This window comes from Oenanthe melanoleuca, chromosome 1 (genome assembly GCF_029582105.1).
Source record: "Oenanthe melanoleuca isolate GR-GAL-2019-014 chromosome 1, OMel1.0, whole genome shotgun sequence".
NCBI classification, from domain to species: domain Eukaryota; kingdom Metazoa; phylum Chordata; class Aves; order Passeriformes; family Muscicapidae; genus Oenanthe; species Oenanthe melanoleuca.
In genome coordinates, this window is record NC_079333.1 from 63,837,595 (window position 1) to 63,862,043 (window position 24,449).

Genomic DNA, 24,449 nt, shown 5'->3' on the forward strand with positions numbered 1-24,449 from the left:
CTTCATTTGTTTACCTCATTTTTAACTGGTGAACTCCAGTGCTGTCAAAGAGTACTGCCAGTGTAAAGATCATCTGAGAAGTCACTTGTCAAGTGACAAAATAGCAGAGATGGATCTTACCTAATTTTAAAAACATATCATGTAGGTATCTACATAGGAAAATTATGTAGGGATTTACAGTCAGAAAGAAAAACAAAAACAGGCACTATTACGGTGTGACTTACCATAACCTCATTTAAAATAAGCAAAATTAATATTATACCAATAGCAATATAGAGGCATCAGACACGTTAGTTTGCCTAGGTTTAAATATTATTACTGAAGATATCTGAAGATGCATATGAGGAAATCCAACCAAGTATCCATTTTTAATATACCTTTACTTTCACATATGTTACAGTAGGCGTCTAAGAGGGATCTACATAAGGAACTGTGCAGGACTTCATAGAGGGCAATATCTCTAATATTTTCTCTACCATCACCTGATACACCTATTAAGCTTGATCCTGGTGAATACCTTCAGACAGACAACTGTGAAGATGGTTCCTTCTGAACCACTCTGCCCTGCCTTTTTCCAGATTAAGGTCATTTTCCCTCAAGAAAGAGATAGAGGAAGTATATTTTTTTTTCTCTGAATCCTCTCTTGAGCATTTGGATATCAAACATGAACTTTTAATTATTCAGAGACTGAGAAATCATTCCAGAATATGCTCTTTACAGAACACTACCTAATGGGTATAACATTCTTAAATGCTTAAGTTTCTCAAATCAGTATTCTTTAACAAACCCATAGCTTCCAATTTCTGAACTCTGTTTTTCCCTGTGCAGACTTGTTTGAAGACTACAATAGTTGAACAACTAAGAGAAAGATGCATGTGAAGATAGATTGCACTGACTTGCCATGAACATGTTTTTCATCCCAGTATGAATATCTTCCCTCAGTTGTATTTTCTATTATATTTATGGTTTTTATTGTTAATGTTATTTTAGAAGTTAATGCAGCCATAATAGTCACCAGGCTGCTACATTCATAGCTACTATTTGGCCTCCACATAGTGGAAGAGTCCAGTCTCTGGACTCAAGTTGTGGTGCACTAAAAGTCTTTTTGTGAAACAGTTTTTTGTTCAATCCTTTCCATACATGGGGGATGTGCAGTCAAACTCCAGACTGGATACATATTTTATTTTGAGTTATAGTTTAACCACATGGGGACCATATGGCAGTTAAAGTGAAAAATACCAGCTTTCCAGAGGAGTTCCTGACCATACATGCTTTGCTCTCACACTACACGAGATTTACGGATTGGGAGTGAGAATACACATCTAAAATCATCACGTTAGTGCTTGACTCACAAATTTTGAGAGACCATAACTTTTGATCAGCATCCCTGAGGGAGGAGACTTCTAGTTTTATCCCTCTTTCTGCTTTTTCTGATTTTAACAGTGAAATTGGTTTTCTGTGCTATTCTTTTATGCTGTGTTCTTCTGTGGGAACACTTGTCAGTCATCAAAATTCAGTGGTTCTGCCAGAACCTGATACATTTTCAAGGGCAGGCATCTCTTGTTCATCTTGCACAATGCAAGTTCTCTGTTTCAAAACGGAGTTACAATCTAAGGTGAAAGTTTGCAATTGTAAATTCATGAATATATGCAGTTGTAAATCGCATATAGAATTCCTAAATTCTATATGCAGAGCTAAAAGTAGAATGATAAAGGTTCAGTTAACTGGACATATGATTATCTGGGTTGCTTTTGCTTTAGAGAACATTTACCTGAGTACAGTAAACATGAGCTTTACTACATGACACCCACTGGCTTCTTCTATGGTTTTAGTGATATAAAAAAGCCATTAAATTTACCATTAGAATGAGCTATCGTGAGACTACATATCTCTTCCTACTGAGGAGTTCCAGCTGTTTGGTTTGATCTATGTAAAGCTTCTTTTCAGGATCATTGCACAGATTATTTGAGGTGGAAGACTTCCCATAATAACATAAGAATTTACATGTATATGATTGATTCCTGTTAGCCAGTTTCTTTTTCTTGAGACTGTTATTTTGCATCTACTTCCACAGCATGATATATAGATTTGTCTCATTAACTGCTTATATAAATTTACAAACTTACTATAACTATATATACACATATATAGTGTTAAGTGCTACTGCAAGCTTTTGAGTGCACACAGAGGATTTTTTCTTCCTTTGATTATAGTTACATGACAGAGACAGAAAGAAAAAAATTTATACTATTGACAATTCACTAGAAAAAATGTAATTACTATCTTGATACTATACTTGATTACAGTGCTTAATGTAGGGATTTCTCCCACATACTTCATCAGTTACGTGATAAAAGACCACCTTTTTATGCCACAGTCATTTCCCACATAAGACAGTTCCTTTTCATTTTGCTTTGACAATATAAGTCATGGTTTTGTTATAATACTTAATATTGTATTAATTTTTAATTAGGAAGATGTAAGCTGCTCTTTTGGTATGTGTATGTTTGAGCGTGTGTCAAGGACGTCAAAATCAATGTTAATAGAATTCCCTTTATAGTATCTGTAACTCAAAATACATTTATATTTTATATGGCTGCATGCCTTATATTTGCATTTGCTTATCTTCTAGTTGCATTGCTAGTTGAAGGAATCAAATTTTATCCTTTGTATTGCAAAACTGATCTTCTGATCTGTTATGCAAAACTAATAGGTACTATTTCAATTATCCATAACAGACAGGTAAAATCTGTTTTAAATAAACTCCAGTTTATTTTTTACTTTAAGTTCAAAAATCATTTAAAAGTCTCTGAATTTTCTGAAGTGTGAGTAATATAAGCAGGTAATGCTCTTTTTTACTTTACCTTTTAAAAATTACTTGCACTTCTTTGGTTTGGTTCCTTTAACACTATTTTAAAGCTTAATGGTTTTCAGTTAGTTCCACAACACCAGCATTTAGCCTAATAAATTAGCAAAGTAGAATTTGAGAAATATGCCAAACCAGAAAATATTTTAATTAATGGACGCTGTGGAAAAGACTGCTGTCTATCCTTTGTCTGTATATTTTTCAAAATAAAGAGTCATAGAAACACTAAAGTTTGAAAAGACCTCTGAGATCATTGAGTAGAACATTTAGATCTCCTTCTCTGCTTGTATATTGGCACACAAAATTGCTTATGCTATTTTTAACTAAGGTTGTTGGACATAACTTACCAAAAATAAATGGAAATAAGCAAGTAGTTTCTCCTGATACTATTTACAATGCAATACATGTTACCTTACTTCACCTCCTGCTACATCATTCCCAGCGTTCTCAGTCCATTCATTCTAATCACTTGCTTTGAATTCCAACTCCTTTCTGGTTAGGTATGCAGAATTTTCAAATATTCTTTTATAATTCAAGTAATCTTTATTAAATATGCATTAACATCCGTAAATGGGATGCAGGATGTTAGATTGTCCTGAAGTATGAATCTCGGTATGTTTTGGAAAACCGAGTAGATAATGTTTTGGAAATGCCAAGTAGATAATCTGTGGTGTGAAAGCTTGTTCAAAAAACACAGTTCTTTTTAAGAAAATAATTTGATACTTCACATCTTTGTGCAAGGGGAATTATGATTGACACTGGCTATTCAGGATGAAAGTTGTTTTAGGCAAAGTGGAAGCCTGAGAAAAGTGAATGATAAGGAGAGTGAGCTGAGAAATGGATTCAGCTTATCACAACTAAATTTAGGTTATCAAAATGAAGGTGTCTGTGGTGAGGTATCTTTCTGTGCTTTATAGTTAACAGCAGCCTAATCAGCAAGGCTAATGTTGCAACACCAATAGTGTCCCACTTCTGAATGGAGTCACCTTCCAAGCTACATTGTACCTAATGGAATGTTAGATTCTTAGCTTATGGTTAGATACTGATGTTTAGATACAGCAATTTAGGTGTTCTAAATTTGAGTGAAATCCCACTTAATGTGTCACATAGCTCATTACTTAGATTTTTGGGACTTGTGCTGGTACACAGAGCAACATCCTTAACAAAAATTAATCGGGTAGCTGTGGACAGACTTTCAAAATATTTAATAATATAGTCCTGATACTTGTTTGTATGGGAGACATTAATTGTATATAAGCACTGTTTTTGTGCCAGCTGCATAGGTTACTTTTTTCCTCGTGTCATCTTAACCCACCTTTTTTTGCCAACTGCATTGTTTTCTATGTATCCATACTGCCACGTCCCCACATAATGTTGCATAAGCGGTGAGTGGGTGCTTGTGTTCCTGTAGTTTGTGACAGTGAGACCAAAAGTGTAAAGCCAGCCCAGGGAGGAGCTGGGTGAATCCACTCAGAGGTGTTGGTACTCATAATCCTCCCAAGAAGGATTGCTGTCTGGCTCTCCAAAGCCAAAGCCCTCAGACCTGGAAGCCTCAACACAGTGACACACAGCTTGCATAGCACGGCTTACATGCCCAGGAGCCAGCATGGCAAAGACCAAATACTTCCCCAGAGAAATTGGGAAATGCAGAGCTCTAGCAACACTGTTTTCTACAGTGCACCGAGTAACTGAAGGGAATATTGTAAGTAAACAATTTGCACAGCTCTGCCTGGACACAGAAGCATAGACTTGACACAGTAAAAAATAGAAGAATTTTAATAATCCATTTCTCTTCATATCTCCCTCTACTTAGCTTATTCTGAAACTAATACATATCCTTCTCCACAAAAGATTCTTCCCACCTCCTTTGAAGCCTCTACCTATTTTCCCCTTCTTTCATAAGGTCTTTTTCTCACTGGAACAAGTTCATATATTTCTGCTAAGTACAGTCTCCAGACCTGCTTTTTCCTTGCTAGCTTTCTAGACCAACTTGTTGATTTTTGGATTGGAAAATAATACTCATAGAATCAAGGTAGCATGCCAGCAGTAGCAGGTACTCATGACTGTTTGTTTGGAACTTAAAAGTGAAGAATTAAGACTGTGTTCAGAAGCAGGCATATCTACAAAGATGGTTAAAATTACTGCAGTTCAAGACAGAGCTTTGTTTTCAGTATTTCATTTACTGAAAACAGCAAATCTCTTGCAAATATATTGGGGTAATTTTTTTTCAATGTTTGGCTGTACACATACCAGTAATTCTATTGGATTCAGCGTTTCTTGTGGTATTTATTTTGCCATGTTTCTTAAGGTCTTTCTTGCTAAACATGGAGGGGTTCAGAAGAAATATTAAGGCATCCTTAGCTAAATCTTCATGATAAATTTGGCTGTGATGTCAAAATAGCTTCTTCATTGTGGAATAATTTTTAATCCCCCACTCCCTGTCATTCCTTTCTATAGCTTCACATTAGAGAATCCTCCTGTCACAAGGGAAGCTTGTGTGAGAGCTGACTCTCCAGAGCCTATTCCAAGTCTGAAAACAGACAGTGCTGTCAAGTACAGGACAGATTCTATTAAGTAGAGAAGACTTTAAACTGCCAAGTGGATCTTGACACAAGGGAATTTGACCCTACACATACAAGTTTCAACTCTGTTTCTGAAATAAATCTGTGTGACAGTTTTTGGGTTTTGCCTTGTTCAAACGTGCAACTATTTGGTCCACAGAATAACACAGTTTAAGTATAGGAACACCATTTGCTAATGTCAAAACATTGTTTATGTACAATTTAATCTCCTGTGATGGTGTATTTATTTGCTGTATACTTGCTTGAGTTATTTTCATCAAGAAATTCTGTCTATGTGTTGCTTTGGCAACATCTTTGCAGAGTTTACAGCTTTGAAAAACATGTTGGCATCAGCTATGCAGTCCTTTTAAACAGCTGCTCTGCAGTCATGCTGTTTCAACATGCCACCACACATGGCTGAATTATGCAAATAGTTAATATTAAATGACTGAGATACAAGAACAATTTGTACACTCGACAAAGCTGGTCTGTGGAGTGTAACTTCCATTCATGTAACTGAGTTAGTGTTCAACAATTTAAAGGCTTCAGCATGTTTCTTTTGACTTTGTTTCTTGTATTAAAGGAAGCAGTGGACAGAGAGAAGGTATATGGCAGGAGTATTTTAAATGGCTGAGGGGTTTTTTTAACTCAATACTAATAATTCAGTGAAAATAGAATATGCATCAATGTAATTTTCCAGCAAGTATTACATAGGTAAGATTTAATGAATATTTTTCATTCAGCTATAAAGACAAATTACCATTTTCTGGTTGAGAGATGAGATGGAATGTTAATTATATATAAGGCTAACACAGTAACAGTGTTGCTTATTGAAGACAACACCATTTGTAAAAAGCAAGCAAACAAAAATATTAGTATTTAAAAACATGTAAAATTGTCTTAAATTTACATTGAAAGGCTTTTCTACTGATCTTGCTTTTCTAATTCTGCTGTAATGAATGCTCTAAATAATACTACTAATAGTAACAATAAGTAAAACTTTAAATTCTATAACTTATTTTATAGTCATCATACCTATTACATGGGTTGGAGGGGGAACGTTAGGAGGTAGGTGTGGTGAAAGAAGACAAAAGAAGATGTCCAGTTACTGTCAGAAAATGCTATGGTTTTTCCTTTCTCACTCTAAAGTACATTTTGAGTAATCTGTTTTGTTCAGCCAAGTATTAAGAAAAGATTACATTTTTAATTCAAATTGTTTTCAAAGTAAATAACTAGGATATCCAAAAAGGCTGCATTTCTATATGTTCTCTTTCCTTTTCCACAACGGAACTTTCATTTTTCACAAAACTTCTTTTCCATTCTGATCCTCTTTTTGCTGTACATGCTCTAAAGGTTCTTCATTGATTTTTCTTCTCTAATCTGGATATAAAAAAATATTTCTAGTAATGTATTTATAAAATTTCTGTGCAAGACCTAGTGTTCTAAAGTACAAGTTGTGTCACTCATTCCAATTAGATTTGTACACTCCCTCAGCCTGAAAAAATAAATGCAAAAGAATTATTTTAACTGGAATGGAAGTCTAAGTTAAAAGAGAAATGTCCTTCTTACTGCACAGTAAAGGTTCTCTTTTACAGCCTTTAAGCAAGACAGAATTTGAGTTATATAAATCCTCTGTGCCTATTTTATTTTCTTACTTTGCTAGGGTTTAAGTAGTAATGTTATTAATTATAGCAAGTATATATTCTTTTTTACATTTACCAATCCATGTTTGGTGAATATAAATTTATTACTAACAAATAAATGTTTATATAAATAAATGTAATTTAACTGAATAACTTAGCATTGTTCTTTTGTGGTTTTATAGGAACTAGCCACAATGAAGCAAATTATTATTACTCTACATGGTAAACGCTATGAACAAAATCTACCTCAGTCTCATATTGATGTAAAAAGGGCAACTGGAAGAAGATCAAACCCTTTGGTAAAACTGCTGCCAGAACATGAAGAAGAAAATATATTTACACCTAAGCCAACATTATTTGTAAGTTCTGTGATAAGAGTAAGTGCCAAAACTTGCTACAGTTTTCCTCACTTCTTAAAAAGAAAAATGTAGATTCATCCTTCAGGGAGATATATAATTAATTCAGCTCTTTATAGAAACAGTCAATGTTGAGGAAAAGAATTAGAGTTTGTGATGATTTTAGCTATTTGTTTACTTGCAAAATCTTAACTTCTCAGCAAACCAGGTTTTTTTTTTTTTTTAATGCTATTGTTGTATTGCAATGCTGAGTAGCTAGCAAGATTTTAATAGTTGTAAGGATTCACAGACCATGTATATTAATTTAAATCTACCATAATTGTGTATAAGTGGACTTCATGCATATCTATACTGAGAAGCAGGAGTGAAGAAATAGGTGTATTTCTGCAGACTTTAATTGATGTATATTAATGTGTATGTGCATATGTATCTAAATATATATTAAAAATAGACCACCAGTATTGATATCACTTCTGTTGCTACGAAAGCCTGGTGTTATAAAACCATTATAAAACCCTGTTTTATTCCTTCAGAAATTAAAAGCTTGGATTTCAATAGTTGAAGTGGCCCACTTCAGATTTAGTGCCTCTGGTATTGGAAAGTTCCATGAAAATGGTTCATAAGTTTCTGACTATGACTGTGTTTATTCCAGACAGCCAAGTTGCAATGCTGAATCACAAAACAAATCACGACTCTTATTTACAAACTTCATGATGCTACCTTTCTCTGAGGTTGACTGGCTGTATCCACACTGCATAACATATGTGCTGATTTGGTCCAAAGAGAAATCAATTTTTTCTTCTTTTGTCTTTTTTCTTTTTTTCCTGGTGGAGACTATAACATACAGTGTCTTACACGATAAGAGGTTTGTAGTGTAGCACAGCACATACTGGGTTTATAACACAGAAAGTAGGAAATAGTAGCATCTCTGGGACATGATGTGAGGACATTGGGGGATTTTAAGAATCAAATTTTAAGTTCAAATTTTGCTTGAATTGCATTATTAGACTAAACACAGGCTTATCCAGTGCTGTTTCATCCATAGCCCTTCTGGTAGTGCTAAATCATAGTGCCCAAACTTTGTTTTTGATTGAACAATTCAGTGATCCAAAACATAAGCAAATAGTTCATGTAGATGATCTGGGGTTTTGGTGCATAATCTGTATTACTTAGGGATATAGAAACTGTGTAGGAATCCAGAAAAACTGCATTTACATTAAGAAATTGTAACCAAATTCTCTGTGAAAAACTCTAGCCTTGGCAAACTTTGGAGTAGGGAACTGAAAATGGGCAGATGGCACAGGTTTTCTTCTTAGATAGGAAAAAAAAAAAAAAAATCAGTAGTCCTGTGAAAATCCTGCCAGTTTAGGTCAATTTCTAGAATTCTAAAAGCTTGCAGATTTGTTTTTGTTGATAAAGCAGATTTGGTTTTGTAACTGGAATCTTCAAAATTAATAAAGCAGATTTTTAAATTGTATGTTTTTTAAGTCTTGAAGGAAAGAATGAATAGGGAGCAGAAAAGAGAACTGACAAGAAACAAGTTTAGGACAATAAAGACAGTGCTCACTAACTCAAGAGATTATACCCAACCCTGGAAGCAGACTAGTCCTTACTTTGTTCCACCTCCACTTAATTAGTTTTATTTCTATTAAAACTTACGCTAATTTATTTTATTCAAACCACCACTGAATTTGCCACAAGCAATCCTGACTGTGTAGCAGTAACCCATAGGATTATGAAGGCAAAGATAAGTTGCTCAGAGATAATTCTCTGCAATTAAAATACCTTCTACAGAGTTAGAAAACTACTATATTATTTTATTTTCAATTAAATTTTTTTAAGAACCTTATTTTTCCATAAGTGTTGGTCAGTTTTGGCACACCTAAGATCTCTTTTCCAAGATCCATTCCTTTCTCAGCTGGAAAACACAGATGATGTTATTTCAAATGAAACCTATTTATAGCACAGTTGATGCTAGTTTTCATTTTGACAGGTTTTTTTTAAATTATTTTGTTTTCACCATATAATCTGATTTTTATAACTTGGATATACGGAGATTTTAATACTGGTATGTTGTAATAGTAACTTTAAATGCATAGTCTTAGTTTTGATATTTGTGTTTAAGGAAAGAACTCAGCTGTGAACTACATAGGAAGGAGGGAGGCTTGTGTAGATTATTTAAATTGTGTAGATTGCATGTTTTTCATCTCTTCACTGTCTCACAACTAAATGTTCTTTCTTTTACAGACAAATAAAGAGGCACCTGAATGGTACAAAAAACTGCAGAAGAAAACATCACCATAGCATTTTTCCAAAATTATTCAAAATAATCCTTTGGGGAGCTTTTAGTTAAAGTTATTTTCACCATAATGATACCCATTTTATATTTAGTTAAAACCCATTTTGGTTTTAACTGTTTCTTTTTTAACTGTTGAATAATCTTGTGCTTCATGAAATAATTTCTAGGTCTGTCATGTGAATAAAATGTGTGAAAATGATGCATGCAATAATTTTACTAACATTTATTTGAATTTTAAAAGATAAATAAAGACTAGTGTATTGTACAGATTGTAATCTGGGCAAAGGATGTGTTATTCAGAGTGTTCAAATTAATGTATGTTTCAGCCTTTTTATATTGTTTTTCCTGGACCCTGTGTTTCATGCCACATCCCTTGCAACTATTCTGGCTAATGGAAATTTTCAACATATACATGCATTAGTATCAAATTATATCATACTTTCTATGAAGGAAATTCATGTCAGCTGAGAAGAAAATTCTTACTGGCCTTGATTTGTAGTTTATCACTAGATGACATTTGTACAACCAAACAGGCATTAAAAATACTTTAAAGAAGCAATAAAATACATCTTAATTATCAGAACTGATACCTAATGGGCTAAACAGTAGTGTAGTTACATCAATGTAATAATAAAAATAGAACCATGCTGGGTAAGGACTGTAGTGTGTAATGGGGAAATAGGTAACTTACCGTATTTAATTGTATGAAAATAAGACCCAAAGTCCAAGAACATTTTCTGCTTGTTTATTCCACTGCACCATCTATTCTGACTATACAAAAGTTCTCTAATTTTTCAAAGCATTCTTGAGTGCATATGGTACATTTCTATGTATATGTATACATTTCAGTACTGCATATTGAAAACATTGTTCAGATTTCATTTAAGAGACCTTCTTCTTAGCACCTTTTTCCTTGACAACATCTCTTAAATTATTTTTTCTAACCTGAACATGAACAATAATTATTTAGTATATAATACTGAGTTATATCAAGCTTATGATTCCCAGATATACTTTTTTTCATTTTTCAAACAGTTGAAGCACAGTAATAATTTCTCTGTTTCAGGAAACTTCAGTTCCCTTTTTTTTTATTTCCTTTTTCATGTTCTGAGAGACCAAGGTAAAAATGCTGGCATTGCGTATCACAGGTTTAAAATTATCATTCTGTGAGTGAAGGAGGCCAAGTGCATAGACAGAGGTGATAATCTTTTATTAGACTAACTGCTGTTCACTGGGGAAAAAAAGCACACAAACTTTTGGGCTCACAAACCTTCAGTACAGTAATTTCTGAGTAACTGGTTTCCTGAAGTCTAGGATTTATCTAACATATATTTTTATGTGATTAGGATCCTTAACTTTTATCTCTTATGAAATAGCTCCCATATGCAGATACTAATTTTTTAGATTGTAATAGATAGTTTATATGATTCAGTCCATAACTGAACATGCCATACTATTCTGTTTGTCTCTTATCAATAAATAATTAATAAATTGTATTATCTAGAAGGACTGTGAGCTATTAGGCAAGATACTAGTTGGAATCGTAAGTATTTACAATTTGTTTTCCTATGGTATCTTTATAGACAAATTGGTGCAATATAGACTGTAAAGTGGGTGACACACCCACCCGAGCAAAACTTGATCAACAATGCCATGTCCTGCTGGAATAGTGTCATCCCTTGGCAAGTTCACAGGCAATACCAGATTTGAGGGAATAGTCTGTACACTGGAAGGAAAGGTCTCAGAGGATTTCAACAGGCTGGAAATTGGGTCAACAAGAAGTGTATGAAGTTCAACAAAAGCAATTGCAGCCCCACATCCAGGATGTAATAACCCCATATGCCAATACTGCTGCAAAGCAGCTTGACAGGAGCAGACCTTAAGGTCCCAATGGACAACGAATGGAATATGAGTCAGTAGTGTGCCAGCCAGCCACATCCTGGGTGGTTATTACCAACAGGGATAGCCAGCAGATGCAGGGAAGTGATCCTTTCCTTCTGTTTGGCACATGGGACATCACATCTGGAGTCTTGCATCCAGTTTTGAGCTTGTTCAAGAAAGGCATTGACATCTTGCCTTTGAGTGAGTCCAGCAAAGGTGCACCAAGATGGTCAGGGCCTGAAAGACCTTATGTAGAAGGGAAGGTAGAAAGAACTGGACTTGTACAGTGTTAATATTAGAGGACTTACAGGAGGAACTTGTAGTTTCCAACTACCCAGTAGGATGGTACAGAGACAACAGAGCCTGACTGTGAGCTCAGACGTGCACAGCAATAGTGTATGAGACAGTGGACACCAGATGGAGCACTAGAAAACTCAATTAGCTATTATGAAAAATGCTTATACTGTAAGGATGGTCCAATACTGGAACAGATTGCCTAGAGCGGTAGTGGAATCTTCATCCTTGGAGATGTTTAGAACCCAACAGACTCCTGAGCAAACTGGTATAATTGGACCTGACTTTGAAATGGACTAGATGACTGATTTTCAGAATTCCAGTTAAATTACTCTGTAGTGTTATTCCTAAATAATCTGATTTCAGATAGTGACATTGATTTACTTTGTACCATCCAAAAGGCAAAATTCTGTTTAATTCTTCCATGGAAATGCAATACACAGGAATATTTTTACTCTAGAGAATAACTGTGCATAATAGATTTTTGTGTCCTCCAGGCAGCCTGATTTTCTAAGAAGGCTGATAGAAAATTGGGCTGATTTTGTGGCAAAATTTTATTGATATTTAAACAGTTCTTCAGATGACAAAGTTACTTAATCTGTCAAAGGGTTGTGGTTTTTAGGGGTTTTTTTTGTAATTAACAAGGTCCATCTTTAAAAGTGCAAAAATGAAAGTAATTTATTAGAATATACTGATAGCATACAATCCTGTTGGGTAAATTCTTGGTAATACATGTGATCTTTGTGTAAATCTTTCAATATGTTGGGTTTTTTTTTTTTTAGTTGAAGACTGTGTTTTTCCTGTGATTCTTCACTAGGCTGCAAGGCTATAATTAATTATCTAGGAGGAGACCTTCTAAGCTTCTCATGAGAAAGCTAGAATGTCACTTAAATATAACTATTCAAACGTGAGTTGCCCAACATCAAAAATTAATGAAGCTTTTTGCTCTTCATGTAATGAAAAGGCTCAGTTGCAGTACCTGTACAGCACTTTTACTGATGTTCTTTCCCACAAACACAGCTGTCAAATGAATTATTTCAAAATTATTCTTCATGGTCTTTGCAGTCTCCTATTGTCACAGGCCTTGTGTCAATGATGTGTGAGTCAAAAATAATGAAGTAAAGAGAAATTCTGAAGGGTAGTCATGCATGTAAGCAACTTGTGACTGAAGTGCCCAACCCACATAATCATCTTCAGTTCCTCTTTTTCAAACCAAAGGGACCAAAGCCAAAAAAAATCTCTATCCGTTATTACATTTCTTGGTACATTAAGTAGGTGTTACTTAAGTGATAAGTTTCGTAAATACATGGGTTGAACAGGACAGAAATACAGTGCTTTAGAACAGGTTAGGATTTTAGGGGGTTTTTAACACTGTAATTGCTTTCTCGACTTTTGTCCCTTGTCTGAATCTGAGAAGCTGTAGTGCATCAAAGTAATCTTTTGTTTGAGGAAAAAAATTGAAAACATAATTACTTTTTTAATAAGGACCTAAACTTTTAAGGCTTACTGCTGAATCCTGTGGTCATAATTTACTGGCACTGTAGTTTCTAAATATTTCCTGTACAAAGAAACAATATGCCTTTTTGATTTGTAGTCTTCATTCCCTTCAAGACTTTCGGTGCAAAACAGCAATGAAACCTTTTAAAAGAGGAACACCTATGAATTCAGATATCAGATTTGTATCGCTGGGATACAATTTCCTACCTCTTACACATTAGCTGTTATTTTCTGTTTCAGTTACACTTTTTTATGATACCTAATTCCAGCAAAAAAAGAGGAACACTTAAGTCTATTAAACCTCTGACATCTGCAAGATGATCAGACAGAGTTCTTTTACTCACAGTAGGCATTCATTAACTTCCATGTCTTTGAAAGAAGTGACTCAGAGAGCATGACATTGTGGAAACAAATTACTACCTTTTGAAGAAGTATTTATGTTATTATGAGTATGTGTCTCAATCAATTGTGGCACATTTACATGAAAACAGATTTATACACGGCATTTGAGTCTGTAGCATCCTGTCATCCTTCAGTGTTGTGCTTATTAAGGAGGTCTACCGAGGAAAGCATTTCTCTCCCTGTTAACATTACATTTAATAGATCATGTGCCAGACTTCTTACTGAGTAAAAGAAATGTATCCCTGATATCTTCTTATACCAAAGAATACCAAGAATCTGTATTCATTCTCGACCTTTGAAAATGAAACAAGTATCTCTAGAAGATCAAGTTTTGCTTAGTGTCTTTGGGCCATATTATCCCCTTCTTAAATTCCTAGGATTGATTGGGAACTCTTGACCTTTAAGGCGCATACTTCCGCAGCTTAATTAAGGCAGTTACACTTGGGGTATTTCAGACTGAAACTGGGCAGCAATTGGCAGCAGCCGGGGGTGCCAGCTCTCGGGGGACGGCATGGTGAGCGGAAATGGACAGCACTTGGGGATTGTGCAAGAGTGAGTGGCGAGTACTGCAGAAGCCTTTAGCAGTACAAGAACTAGGTACGGCTCTTCATAGATGTTAACCCCTCTGCAGCTCTTTTAAGCCCTCTGCTGACAGCACAAGAACCACAATCTCCCTTCCCAAGTTCATTTTGTGGAATTCTGTGTTTCTTTCCTCACTGATAAGCTTTCCTTAAAAGTGAATACCTGTGGTTTTTGTTTCTTGGTTTTTCTTTTTAGAGAGCAAAAGAGTTCTTTTTCTCAGGACGTTTGAACTAGGTTAAAAAAAAATTGTGTATTTCTATCAGCTTACTCTTTAAGGGATGAAGGGGACAAAAACTCCCAGCAAATTTCATCCTCATGAAAGGAGCAAATGGCAGAAGTATTTAATGTAAGAAGTTAGGATTGATCATGGAAATAGCCTTTACTCAAAAACTTACATGTTTTCACAGACTATGTGCCCTTTTTGAAGATACTACAGAAATAACCACAGTAAAAGAGAATGCTGCTTTGACTGTAGCAATAGAATCGACTTTGTTTGACCATGAATAATTGAAGTCTTTGTGTTAATGCTCTTTTTAAGGGAGTAGTGGATCAGTAAATGTAACTTAATTGCAGGAAAAGTCTTATGGATGGAATTTATGACTGTATTTCAATGCAAGTCTTTTCATTTTTCCCTTTGGTTCAATAGAAGGATTACTTAGATTATTCAGTGTTGCAGCTGAAACTGTTAGCAATTCCCAGTGGTCCTGTTTTTTGTGATTTTAGAGATACATATTATGGCATGCAAGACTTGCTTTCTTATTCAATTCTTTAAAAGAATTCTTTCTCTGTGCATTATTGTTAAGTAATGCTTGGCTTCTATGAGGGAATTTACATATGCAGTGGGTTTTAAACAGGACTGTTACCTAAGTGCAGTGGTCCTTTTTAGAAAAAGCGTTGCAATTATTCCCACTGAGTTCTCTCTGAGACCTTGAGAGAGGGTTGATTCTGTGCCCAAGCTTTCTCACTCTCCCCATTGCCGGTACAGGGCTGCAGATACAGGAGACTTGTCACTCTGTTTCACAGGACTGTGGTTTCCAAGCAGTGTAAACACAGATTCACACATTGTCATCCACAGCTACATGTAAGACGTTCACAAAAAAAATAATATTGCTCATCTCCTTCATGGTACTGTGGGAAGTCTAAGCAAGGGAAAAATGCAATATTTTGGTGCAGCCTATTCACTTGCCACCTTTTCTGTCCTGGTTAGCATATAGATAACATTTGCAAGTCTTCATTTTTGGACATTTGGACAGAAGCATTTTGTAAGTCCTGCAAGGATGGCTAAGTCCTTTTTTTTCATATACTTCAACAGACATGTTCTGTGTTCAGGTACTGACCAGACAGCTTCTAAAAGAGCATTGGGCACCACTTCTTTCACATTAATCTTTGTTTTACTAATTTATTATTTAAATACTAAGTCCCTAGAATCCACTCAGTATTTATGAGTAAAAGAGTACGTGCCTGAAAGTAACAACAAGCAATAAAGGGACTAATATGTCAATGACTTGAGTCTTACTGAATTAGCACATTCCTTGTCATTTTGTGTCATTTCTTTCATTATTGCAGTAATTAACGTTGCAGAATTGCATTTGTGCCATTCAGCAGAGAGTGGAGAACAATAACAGTGTTTACCAGCAGCAGGAGGGAGCTTACCTTTCTTTCTCAACCCCATAAAATCTCTGCAGGCTAATCTCAGTGCGCAGCCAGGGTGCCCTCCTACACAATGGAGACTGTCTGAAACCTCCCTTAGGGAACCTGAGTGAGCTGATTAGATCTCTTGTCCAAGAAAGCAAATACTCAATCCTATGAAATATAGCGGTTTTTCATTCTGACGCACCATTTCACATCTGGGCAGGCTGAAACCTTTGTCAAATAGATTTACACCATGATAGTAATTCTGAGATAGCTGAGTGATTTAAAAACAAGTAAACCATGTGAAATTACAAAGAAACAAACTATGTAAAGCTCTTACGTTTCCAGCTGCAGAATCAAGAAATTTTCATAATATGCTATTATTACTTTGTAGCTGTAAACTGAAATATTATATATAAGTACATATACATTTTTAACATTAAAAGTTAAATTATTTGGGTTTGATTATTTTTAATACAAATCAAAATATTTTTTCTGTGAAAATCTATGTTTTAAGGTGCTTCTGGTAATCAGATGCCAATAAAGTATATTGAAATTAATTGTATATTAAAATATATTACTCTATTACATCATCTTCATAGACTTGTCTTGTCTACTGTACTGGCTCCAAGAATTGTCAGATTCATGATAGAAAGGTGCAAACTCCCCATGGGTCAACAGTGGACAGCAACAGATTTACTGATTTAAATGACAGTCCTGATTTTCATAAAAATACACAGTATCTTTGATAAGCAAGCTTCCAGTTTCACTGGATGTTTCTGGAAGCGGTTACCTGATCCACCTTCTCAGCTTTCTTTGCTGCTATTCTTTCATGCAACAGGTTTTCTGTGTTCTTATCAGTTCTATGCAATTTCTGAAAACATAAAGATGTAACTGTAAGGTTCTCCTGCTCGGGTGCCCCTCAGCCATGGAGGTACCAAAAGTAGAGATGTGCTGGCATTCTCAGGAATCGTCTTGTCCTAGTCATGACACCTCAAAGTCCTACTCTGCACAGAGAGATGACAGCCCGAACATTGCTTCACTCTTAGGAAACACCAGTTGTTGGGTTTGGAATAGGAACAAGTGTGATCCTGAACACAGATTTATTGGAGAAAAAATGGAAATGGCAAAAAGGCTATTGGCTTAACAGGTTTATAGCTTTATAGCTGTTATCCTGCTTCCATAGGAAACTGAGTATGTACTATTTTCCTCAGATGATGGATAGGATTTAATGTGTTCATCCCTGCTCCCAGAAGTTCCCTTTGGGTAAGATGATAATAGGGACATTTCTGAAAAAAAGGAGTGACCTTCAGCTTTGGAAAGAAACTGACAAATGAGACAACATTCAGAGTTTCCAGTCTTGAGACACCTTCTATAGACTGCACCTTCTACATAAAGCACCTCAGTACAGTTACACTTACAGTTACAGTTACACCTCTTCCTTCTTCATTTTCTGATGTCTACTTTAAAAATACCATTTTTCTAGTTTACATTTATCCCATTCTTAAGCACCTGACTCTATGAAATAGTAAGAAACCTTTGGCAAATATTGGAGTATGAATACTGTGACAGCTTGAACATTTGACTTTGCCAAGGGTGGAACTTTGCAGCTGTATGTTGCCAGTTAGGTGCCTTTAATCCAATAAAACAAATCAGGGCCATAGCATTTGATGGAGCATTTGATGAATATTCAACTGATTGTAGAGGGGAATTCCTTAGTTGCATAAATCAGTGTGAACATACAACTTCTTTGCTTATTTGGTTATTACTTAGCTTTCTGTGAGCACTGTTTTCACTCCTGCATTCAGAGCAGAGGGAAGTGGGCATGGCATTACCTTGTGTCTCAGTGTGATATTTTTGAGAAAACACTTACATGAGACCAGTTTAATAGAACCACAATGTCTGTGCAATAAAGAACATAGAGCTAGTTTTGATATTCTTAAATTAGATACCAGGAAAGTTAATTGCCACTGCTTAATACTATAAATAACGTCACCTGGATTGGAAGTGCTGCAATGGATCATTGCAAAATGCTTCTGTTGATAGAACACAGTGGACCAAGCTGGTCTAACCTACTGTGATTAATTAGCTCATAGGTGAATTTCACTATCTTCAAATAGTTGTTTTAATGTAAGATTTAAAACAGCTGTGATGGATGCAGATGGTATTGATGAAAGACAGTTTGTGCATTTGCAACCTGCTCTATTCACATGGTCCGGCATGTGAAGCAAAAAGAAAAGAGGCAATTTATTTGTCCCTTCCACTTTTACTTCTTTCATTTGTCAGTGAAGTCATATCTGAATGCATAACTTATAATTTGAAAAACTGTAATACTGCATGGTAAAACACTTTAAAACATGTAGAACAAGATGTTTATCCTGGTCCTGACTAAATAATAATAGTTTTCTCTGGTGCACTAAAATGCAGATTTTTTTTTCCCACATTACATCTAGTTATGTTGTATCTTATAGTGATTTGTACCCAATACCGTGTGCCAAATTTATGAATCATTAGGCCCTACTCTTGAAGTGCACAGAAACAAGATTTTCTAATCATTAAAAGAAGCTTTGTATTTTGTTACTCTACAAAGTTATCAATATGCAATCTAGAGAGAAAGACGCCTTGTTTTGTCAAAAGATTGAATCAACTTTTCCTCTCTTTTATCTTATTTATATCTTTCAGGCAGCACAGGGATTAAGACATGTTGTTAAAGTCTTGCCTCATCCCACTTGCCACATTACCTCCGAGTTCGTGCGTAAGCGGGCTCTGTAGCTTAACTAAGCATGTTGTGAACCGGTCCGGTAAACGCGTTTGAAATGAGCTGTACGTTCATGAACAGCAGTTTTCCATACCACAGCACAACAGGCATACACCAAACTTCCATTAAGTCACCCTGCAAGAATACTATTTACAGGTCAAATGTGACCATCCTAAAACTTTTTTTTTTATCTGGAGCTGTTCTAGTTTAAAAAAAAGAAATCAACAAAGCATCATTAAAATGGAGAAAAGTTTTTATATTTGTCTCTTGTTTTGAAAGATTTTTTTCTTTTTTAATAATTCAAAAAGCACTTTCAAAAACAAGTAATGAAAAAAAGCTTTTAGAAAAATATTACTGGAAACTAGCTAAGCTGGTTGTAACATATGATTGTAAATTAAATGTCTCATTTTGAAAAACAGTATCCTTTATTACCTAAATAAATTCATATCCTTAAACGAGGTGCAGAGTAAAGCTGTTTGAATATTGTACTGAATATTTTGTTGCATGCTTTTCCAGCATGTTTTGTAGAAAGTAATCTGACACTTGAAGCTGAAGCTATGAGTACCAATGTGTTAACAAAGTGCTTCATGTTTTTCGCCCCAAAAAATTATTTTCTAATAATTGAGGTTCTAAATATTTTCAAAAGGCAAGAAATAATGAGGGGGGGGAAGTAACATTGTATTAACTAATATTTAACTATGTTGAATATTATTTACCATAATCTATTACTTAAGATATGTCTGAGAAATTAAAAACATTCTTAAGCATTTCGAATGCATCTGCAGCTCCTGTGAAAAGTATAGTTAGCAAAACCAGGCTAAGATATGTAATACTGTCCTATGTCATTAGATATTCCCTCTTCTGTAACATTTGATTTGACTTTTTTGATGGACATCTTAGGTGGCTTATTTGAGAAGACAGATATTTCTATGTGCCAGCATTCTGATAGATTCACTTCTAAGTCCCTACTGTGAACAGACATTTGAGCCATCACCAATAGCCACTGTCATTTTTCACCTATCATCTTATTTCTAGATTGTTGCAGTGTTGGCAAATCTGTCATTTTTTGGCTATGCCTTACCTAGAGTAAATGAAACTAAACAAACTGTGGAGGCAGTTGCTTCCTTGATGGTATGATTCCTCAAGAGGCAAACAGAAACCTCGAAGGGGGACGCAGCTCTGCCTTTTCATTACACTACACAGTTAGAAATGCAGACATTTCCTCATCCAGCAAGATGAATGTTGTCACCAATTCTGTAAGCCCCCAAGAGAACAGGAGATAGGACTCGTGTGCAGCCACATTTTATCAAGGCTGATCAGCTCCCTTGTAGGAGAGAACTGAAGTCTCTGAGGTTGGCAGCCTTTGGATCATTTATCTTTCTTATTGGTCAGCTTGTGATTGCCACTAAACACAACAGATATTCTGATGAGTTTTTAGCTTCAGTAGTGAGTTCAGATACACTATTGATTTCTGGAGTTTTGATGATCATAATTTTAAACATTTTCATCACAAAATGTTAAGTGTGTACTGTAAATCCTCTTTGATGGAGTGACTGGGATGAAAAATCAAGCACACCTTAAGTTTTCTTGGGAAGCACCTTTCCAACTCCTGACTCACCCTTCTACTGCAACCTGAGGTACATTTTTATAATCTCTACTTTGCTGTTATCCCTCCTGACAAGTGACATCCAGTTAGCCAGCTTACTTATGGAAAGATGTTTAATGTGTCTTTACACATTCAGTGAGGTCAAACTTCACTTACTCTTGAGGCAGATGCATAGAAAATCAGTACTTGCTATTGACAGGTTTTTTTAATTACTTGTTCATTCCTAAACTTCTATTCAAAACATGTCAATTGATTATCAGGGTATTTTGAAAAATGGTAATGGTCACCTGAGTTACTACCCTTATTATTAAGCATGTGAGAATCCTATGGTAATATTAATATCCTCTTACTGACTGTAAATCCTTCTTTTGCTGCTGCAGCAACTGTTTCTGATTGCAGAAAGGCTGGTTCCTTTCTGCAGTCGTTGGGGGTTTTCTTTCCCAAGGGCAGACTGTTTAGATAGACAGGAGATGCTACCTAATTCTTTCTGCTCCTTTGAGCTAGGGTGTCTTCTCTGCACAGATCATGGAAATGGAGCAACAAAACTGCATTACCTGGTTACTTTAATTGGAAATTCCTGAGTGTGCTGCACATGCCATCAATGTTCTGTAAGCTGCATCTGAATGATTCACAAATACTAACAAGAAAGATCCATCAGACCACAAACAATGACAGTGAAGCAACCTCACCATAGGAGTCTGATCAAGATTGAAATTGTCTAGATTTAACTCCAGTCACTCAACCTCCAGCCTTGATAGATCTTGATACAATAGCTCAAAGAATCCATTTTCAGTTTCTGCTGTATGTAGGCATCCATACTGCACATAAGTTTTAAATGTGTGCCATAAAAGTCCTAAACTGTCACACTGTCAGTGTGTGAGCTTGTGCTCTTGAACTACTAGGACTTCTCAAAATGTAACCAAGAAAAACAAGTTTGCTGGTGCCAAGTTTAAATTAATTATTCAAGTTTTTGCCTTGGTTCTTTAAAATTATTATTAATATTTTCTAATAATTATTGATAATTAATTTTAAACAAAAAATAAAAGGAGGCGTAAGGAAGGGGTGATAAGTAGGAAAAACTGAAAACTGCATTCTTAAAATGAGCACCTCAGTTTGCTGCACGGTCCATCCAAAATTCAGGTGTTCCAAAGGAAGCAGTGTCTGCCTCCATCTTGAGGCACAGCTCTCTCTGGCTACACAACGAATATTCCAATGGGTACTGCAAGTGCATACAGCTAAAGTGCGAGGGACTCACTGCACCCCAACTTGAGCTGAAAAAGATTGAGCAGTTCAGTGAAAGAACCCTGTGAGTTACAGTATAGCAGCTCTACAAGGTTCGCCTTAGATATTCAGACACTTCAGATTTGCATCTTTCTTGGCCATCTCAGGAATCTAGATACCTAGACATAATTAAGCCATGAACCTTTTCATGTCTTCATCTGTATCTCTACTGAAAGATGTATAGTTTAGAAGCATCCCACATACCAAGGAATCTAGAGATTTGTTGTTTCAGTAGACAGATTTCCCACCTTCATTATTTATTTTTCCCCACACTTAATCTCAATAAAATTGATCAACTATTATATCTTCTTTTAGAAAGGCAAACAGCTTGTTTTTAAAAACCAATCAGTGCCCCTGCATGAGACCTTATACACCAGCCTGGCAATATCCCATTTGAAAAAAAAAAAGTTGAGACTTGTCAGTTAGGAATTTCAGTCAAAAATGCTGAGCTGAATCCGGTGACGTACTTTGCAAAGATGTGTTTTTCATAAACTCTGTTATATTTTGTGACCAACTTTATCCAAAGGTAACTCAACAAAATCTTGTTTTTCATTAGCATATACTGAGTGACATAAATAATACTATTTATTTTAATAGATTCATATACTGACTGTTCACATTAAGCTGCTCAAATTAATGTCACTGTGCAAGTTCATAATTAGCTACATAATTTAATTTACATTTTCTAAGTATTGGTTCTAACTCTAGCTTTCTTAACAGAATTCTGGAACATGTCTAATCAAACAATTACTGAATAACAATCCTGAAAGCTCAGTAACCATCTCTTTTAAGATTCCTGGTATGAAGTTTTCCAGACATGCTCATCTAAGACCACAAATAGTAGCTGGTTTAATATGCTCTGGAATTACTGTTGAAATGTAAAGTATTCTGTCATTATTATGATACAAATATATTTCCTTCTCTTTCCCCAAATGCAGCACAGAAATATCTAGCATGATTTTTTTCTCTTTGCTTATCAATAATTCTACATCATTTATCTAAAAACAGTTGTTAAAGTTCTTAATACATTTCATGGACCTTTATTAAATGTTTTTTTCAATGCGGGTTGTCAACTTCTTAGGCATCTTTTTTTCTCCATGTTATTTTTCCATAATAACTGCCATCAAAGTTATATTTGCTGTTACTGGTTCTTTTCCCAGCTGTTGAGTGTCTATAATTATAACTGCTTTACAAAATGCCCTCTAAAGAGTCAGAAGGCAAGGGGTTGTTATTTTGAGGAAGAGATGTTTGGATTTCCATGGGATTGTAGACTTTCAGGACTGCCCTCATCTCATTCAGCCTATAGTTTATTTCAACTTTATTTATTTATTTCAGCTGCAAAATTTGCCTACCCTAGATGTGAGACTGTGTGAGTACAGATATGGTTTAGTTTTAGGAATTATGCAGACATTGGCCCTAATGGCATGAACTCTCCTGCCTCACCCTAAGGGCAGAGCTCCGTGGCACACTGAATTTAGGTTTCTACGCTTCTCTGAATGGGACAGTTCAGGTCCCATAGGGAACATAACCACACAGGCTCCTTAGCTCCTCTGGATAGCCAAAGCTGTCCCTCAGGGCCTCTGCGCTTCTCCAGGATCACAGTGAGCAGCGCACTGTACCCTGCAGATATTGTCCTCTAAGGCACCCAGAATCTTCTTTGAGCACCTCATAGGCAGCTGATTAAGGAGCTTATCCTTTCTTCCCCTATTTGAAAGGACACAGCATAAGAAGTGAAGGAATTTTTTCTGACCACATCCCTTAATTATTTTTTCTCTCAACATCATGATTTAATTCCAAATGAGCATTCATTGCCTGACCTCATTATGCTCCTAGGGATTGTTAACCTAGCAGCTCATTGCTTTAATGCTCTCCTAGCTTGTCCAGCCAGACCATCTTCTCTGCCATGTCCAAGCCTGTATAGGCTCCATCTCCCACCTGGCAGACCAATATTTCACAAGACCCAAACCACTCTCTACTACGTTATTTCTCTAATCAGGAGATTTCAGCCAAAATACGCAGTTACAGCAGCTCTACAGTTAGCATTTGTTAACAGATCCTCAGCATAAACACTCTGGAGTCCAAAAGTGCTTTCTTTAGTAGTAAAAAATGTGGTTTTGTCTCATATATCCAAGCAGCTAAAACACCACATAAGACCACCTATTGCCAACAAGCATTGCCAACACCATTTGTTCTTTAAAGCAGGCAGCCTCCACATTAAACAGGGGAGGTGGAAGTAAAGAATGGAGATGGCTCCCACTGAACTTCCAAGTAATGGGCAAACCACCTTTCCAGAAACTGTGAATGTTATTTTTAAAGTATATTAGCATTTTAATTAATCTTGTCTAATTACCCCGCTTGTAGAGATTTCCATCTGCTCTAATAGTACATAAATAATTAAGTGACACGCTGAAGGAGCGTGTCATTGTCATTTCTGGCCCTTCCGTGCAACAAGTCAGAGCCAAGCAGCTGTATGACAACAGATGAAAATACAGGAAAGACTCATCTCCTAAAGCTGAGTCAGTGACCTGTTGTTCTCAAAAAGACCTGTTGTAATAAACAGCCTGCAGTTCAGACATACACTGAACATACAGAGGTCAAAAAAAAACCACCTAAACTGGTAACAATAAATTATTTTTCTGTATTTTTTTCTCATCAGATGGGCTGAATATACTTGAATTGTACCTGAAACCTAAGTAATATGAAGCTGTTTACCTGAAGTTAAGCCTTCTTAAAATCTGACTCAAGATTGGGTTTAGCTACTGAGTGAGATGTCTTGTTCCCTACAGACAGG

The 24,449-nt window shown here is 35.7% G+C and overlaps 1 protein-coding gene across 2 annotated transcripts in view; it reads left to right on the forward strand.

The window, feature by feature from the left end:
• PIBF1 (progesterone immunomodulatory binding factor 1) overlaps nt 1-10,000 on the forward strand; it is a 103,690-nt gene extending 93,690 nt beyond the window's left edge. Inside the window, exons 17-18 of one of the 2 annotated variants that reach the window (XM_056483208.1) lie at nt 7,253-7,429; nt 9,674-10,000. In XM_056483208.1, coding sequence (XP_056339183.1) covers nt 7,253-7,429; nt 9,674-9,730 — 234 coding nt within the window. In that variant the 3' untranslated portion in view covers nt 9,731-10,000. Of the gene's footprint in view, nt 1-7,252; nt 7,430-9,673 lie in introns of those variants that run through there. The other variant, XM_056483218.1, reaches the window with a different exon arrangement.
• The last annotated feature ends 14,449 nt before the right edge of the window (nt 10,001-24,449 follow it).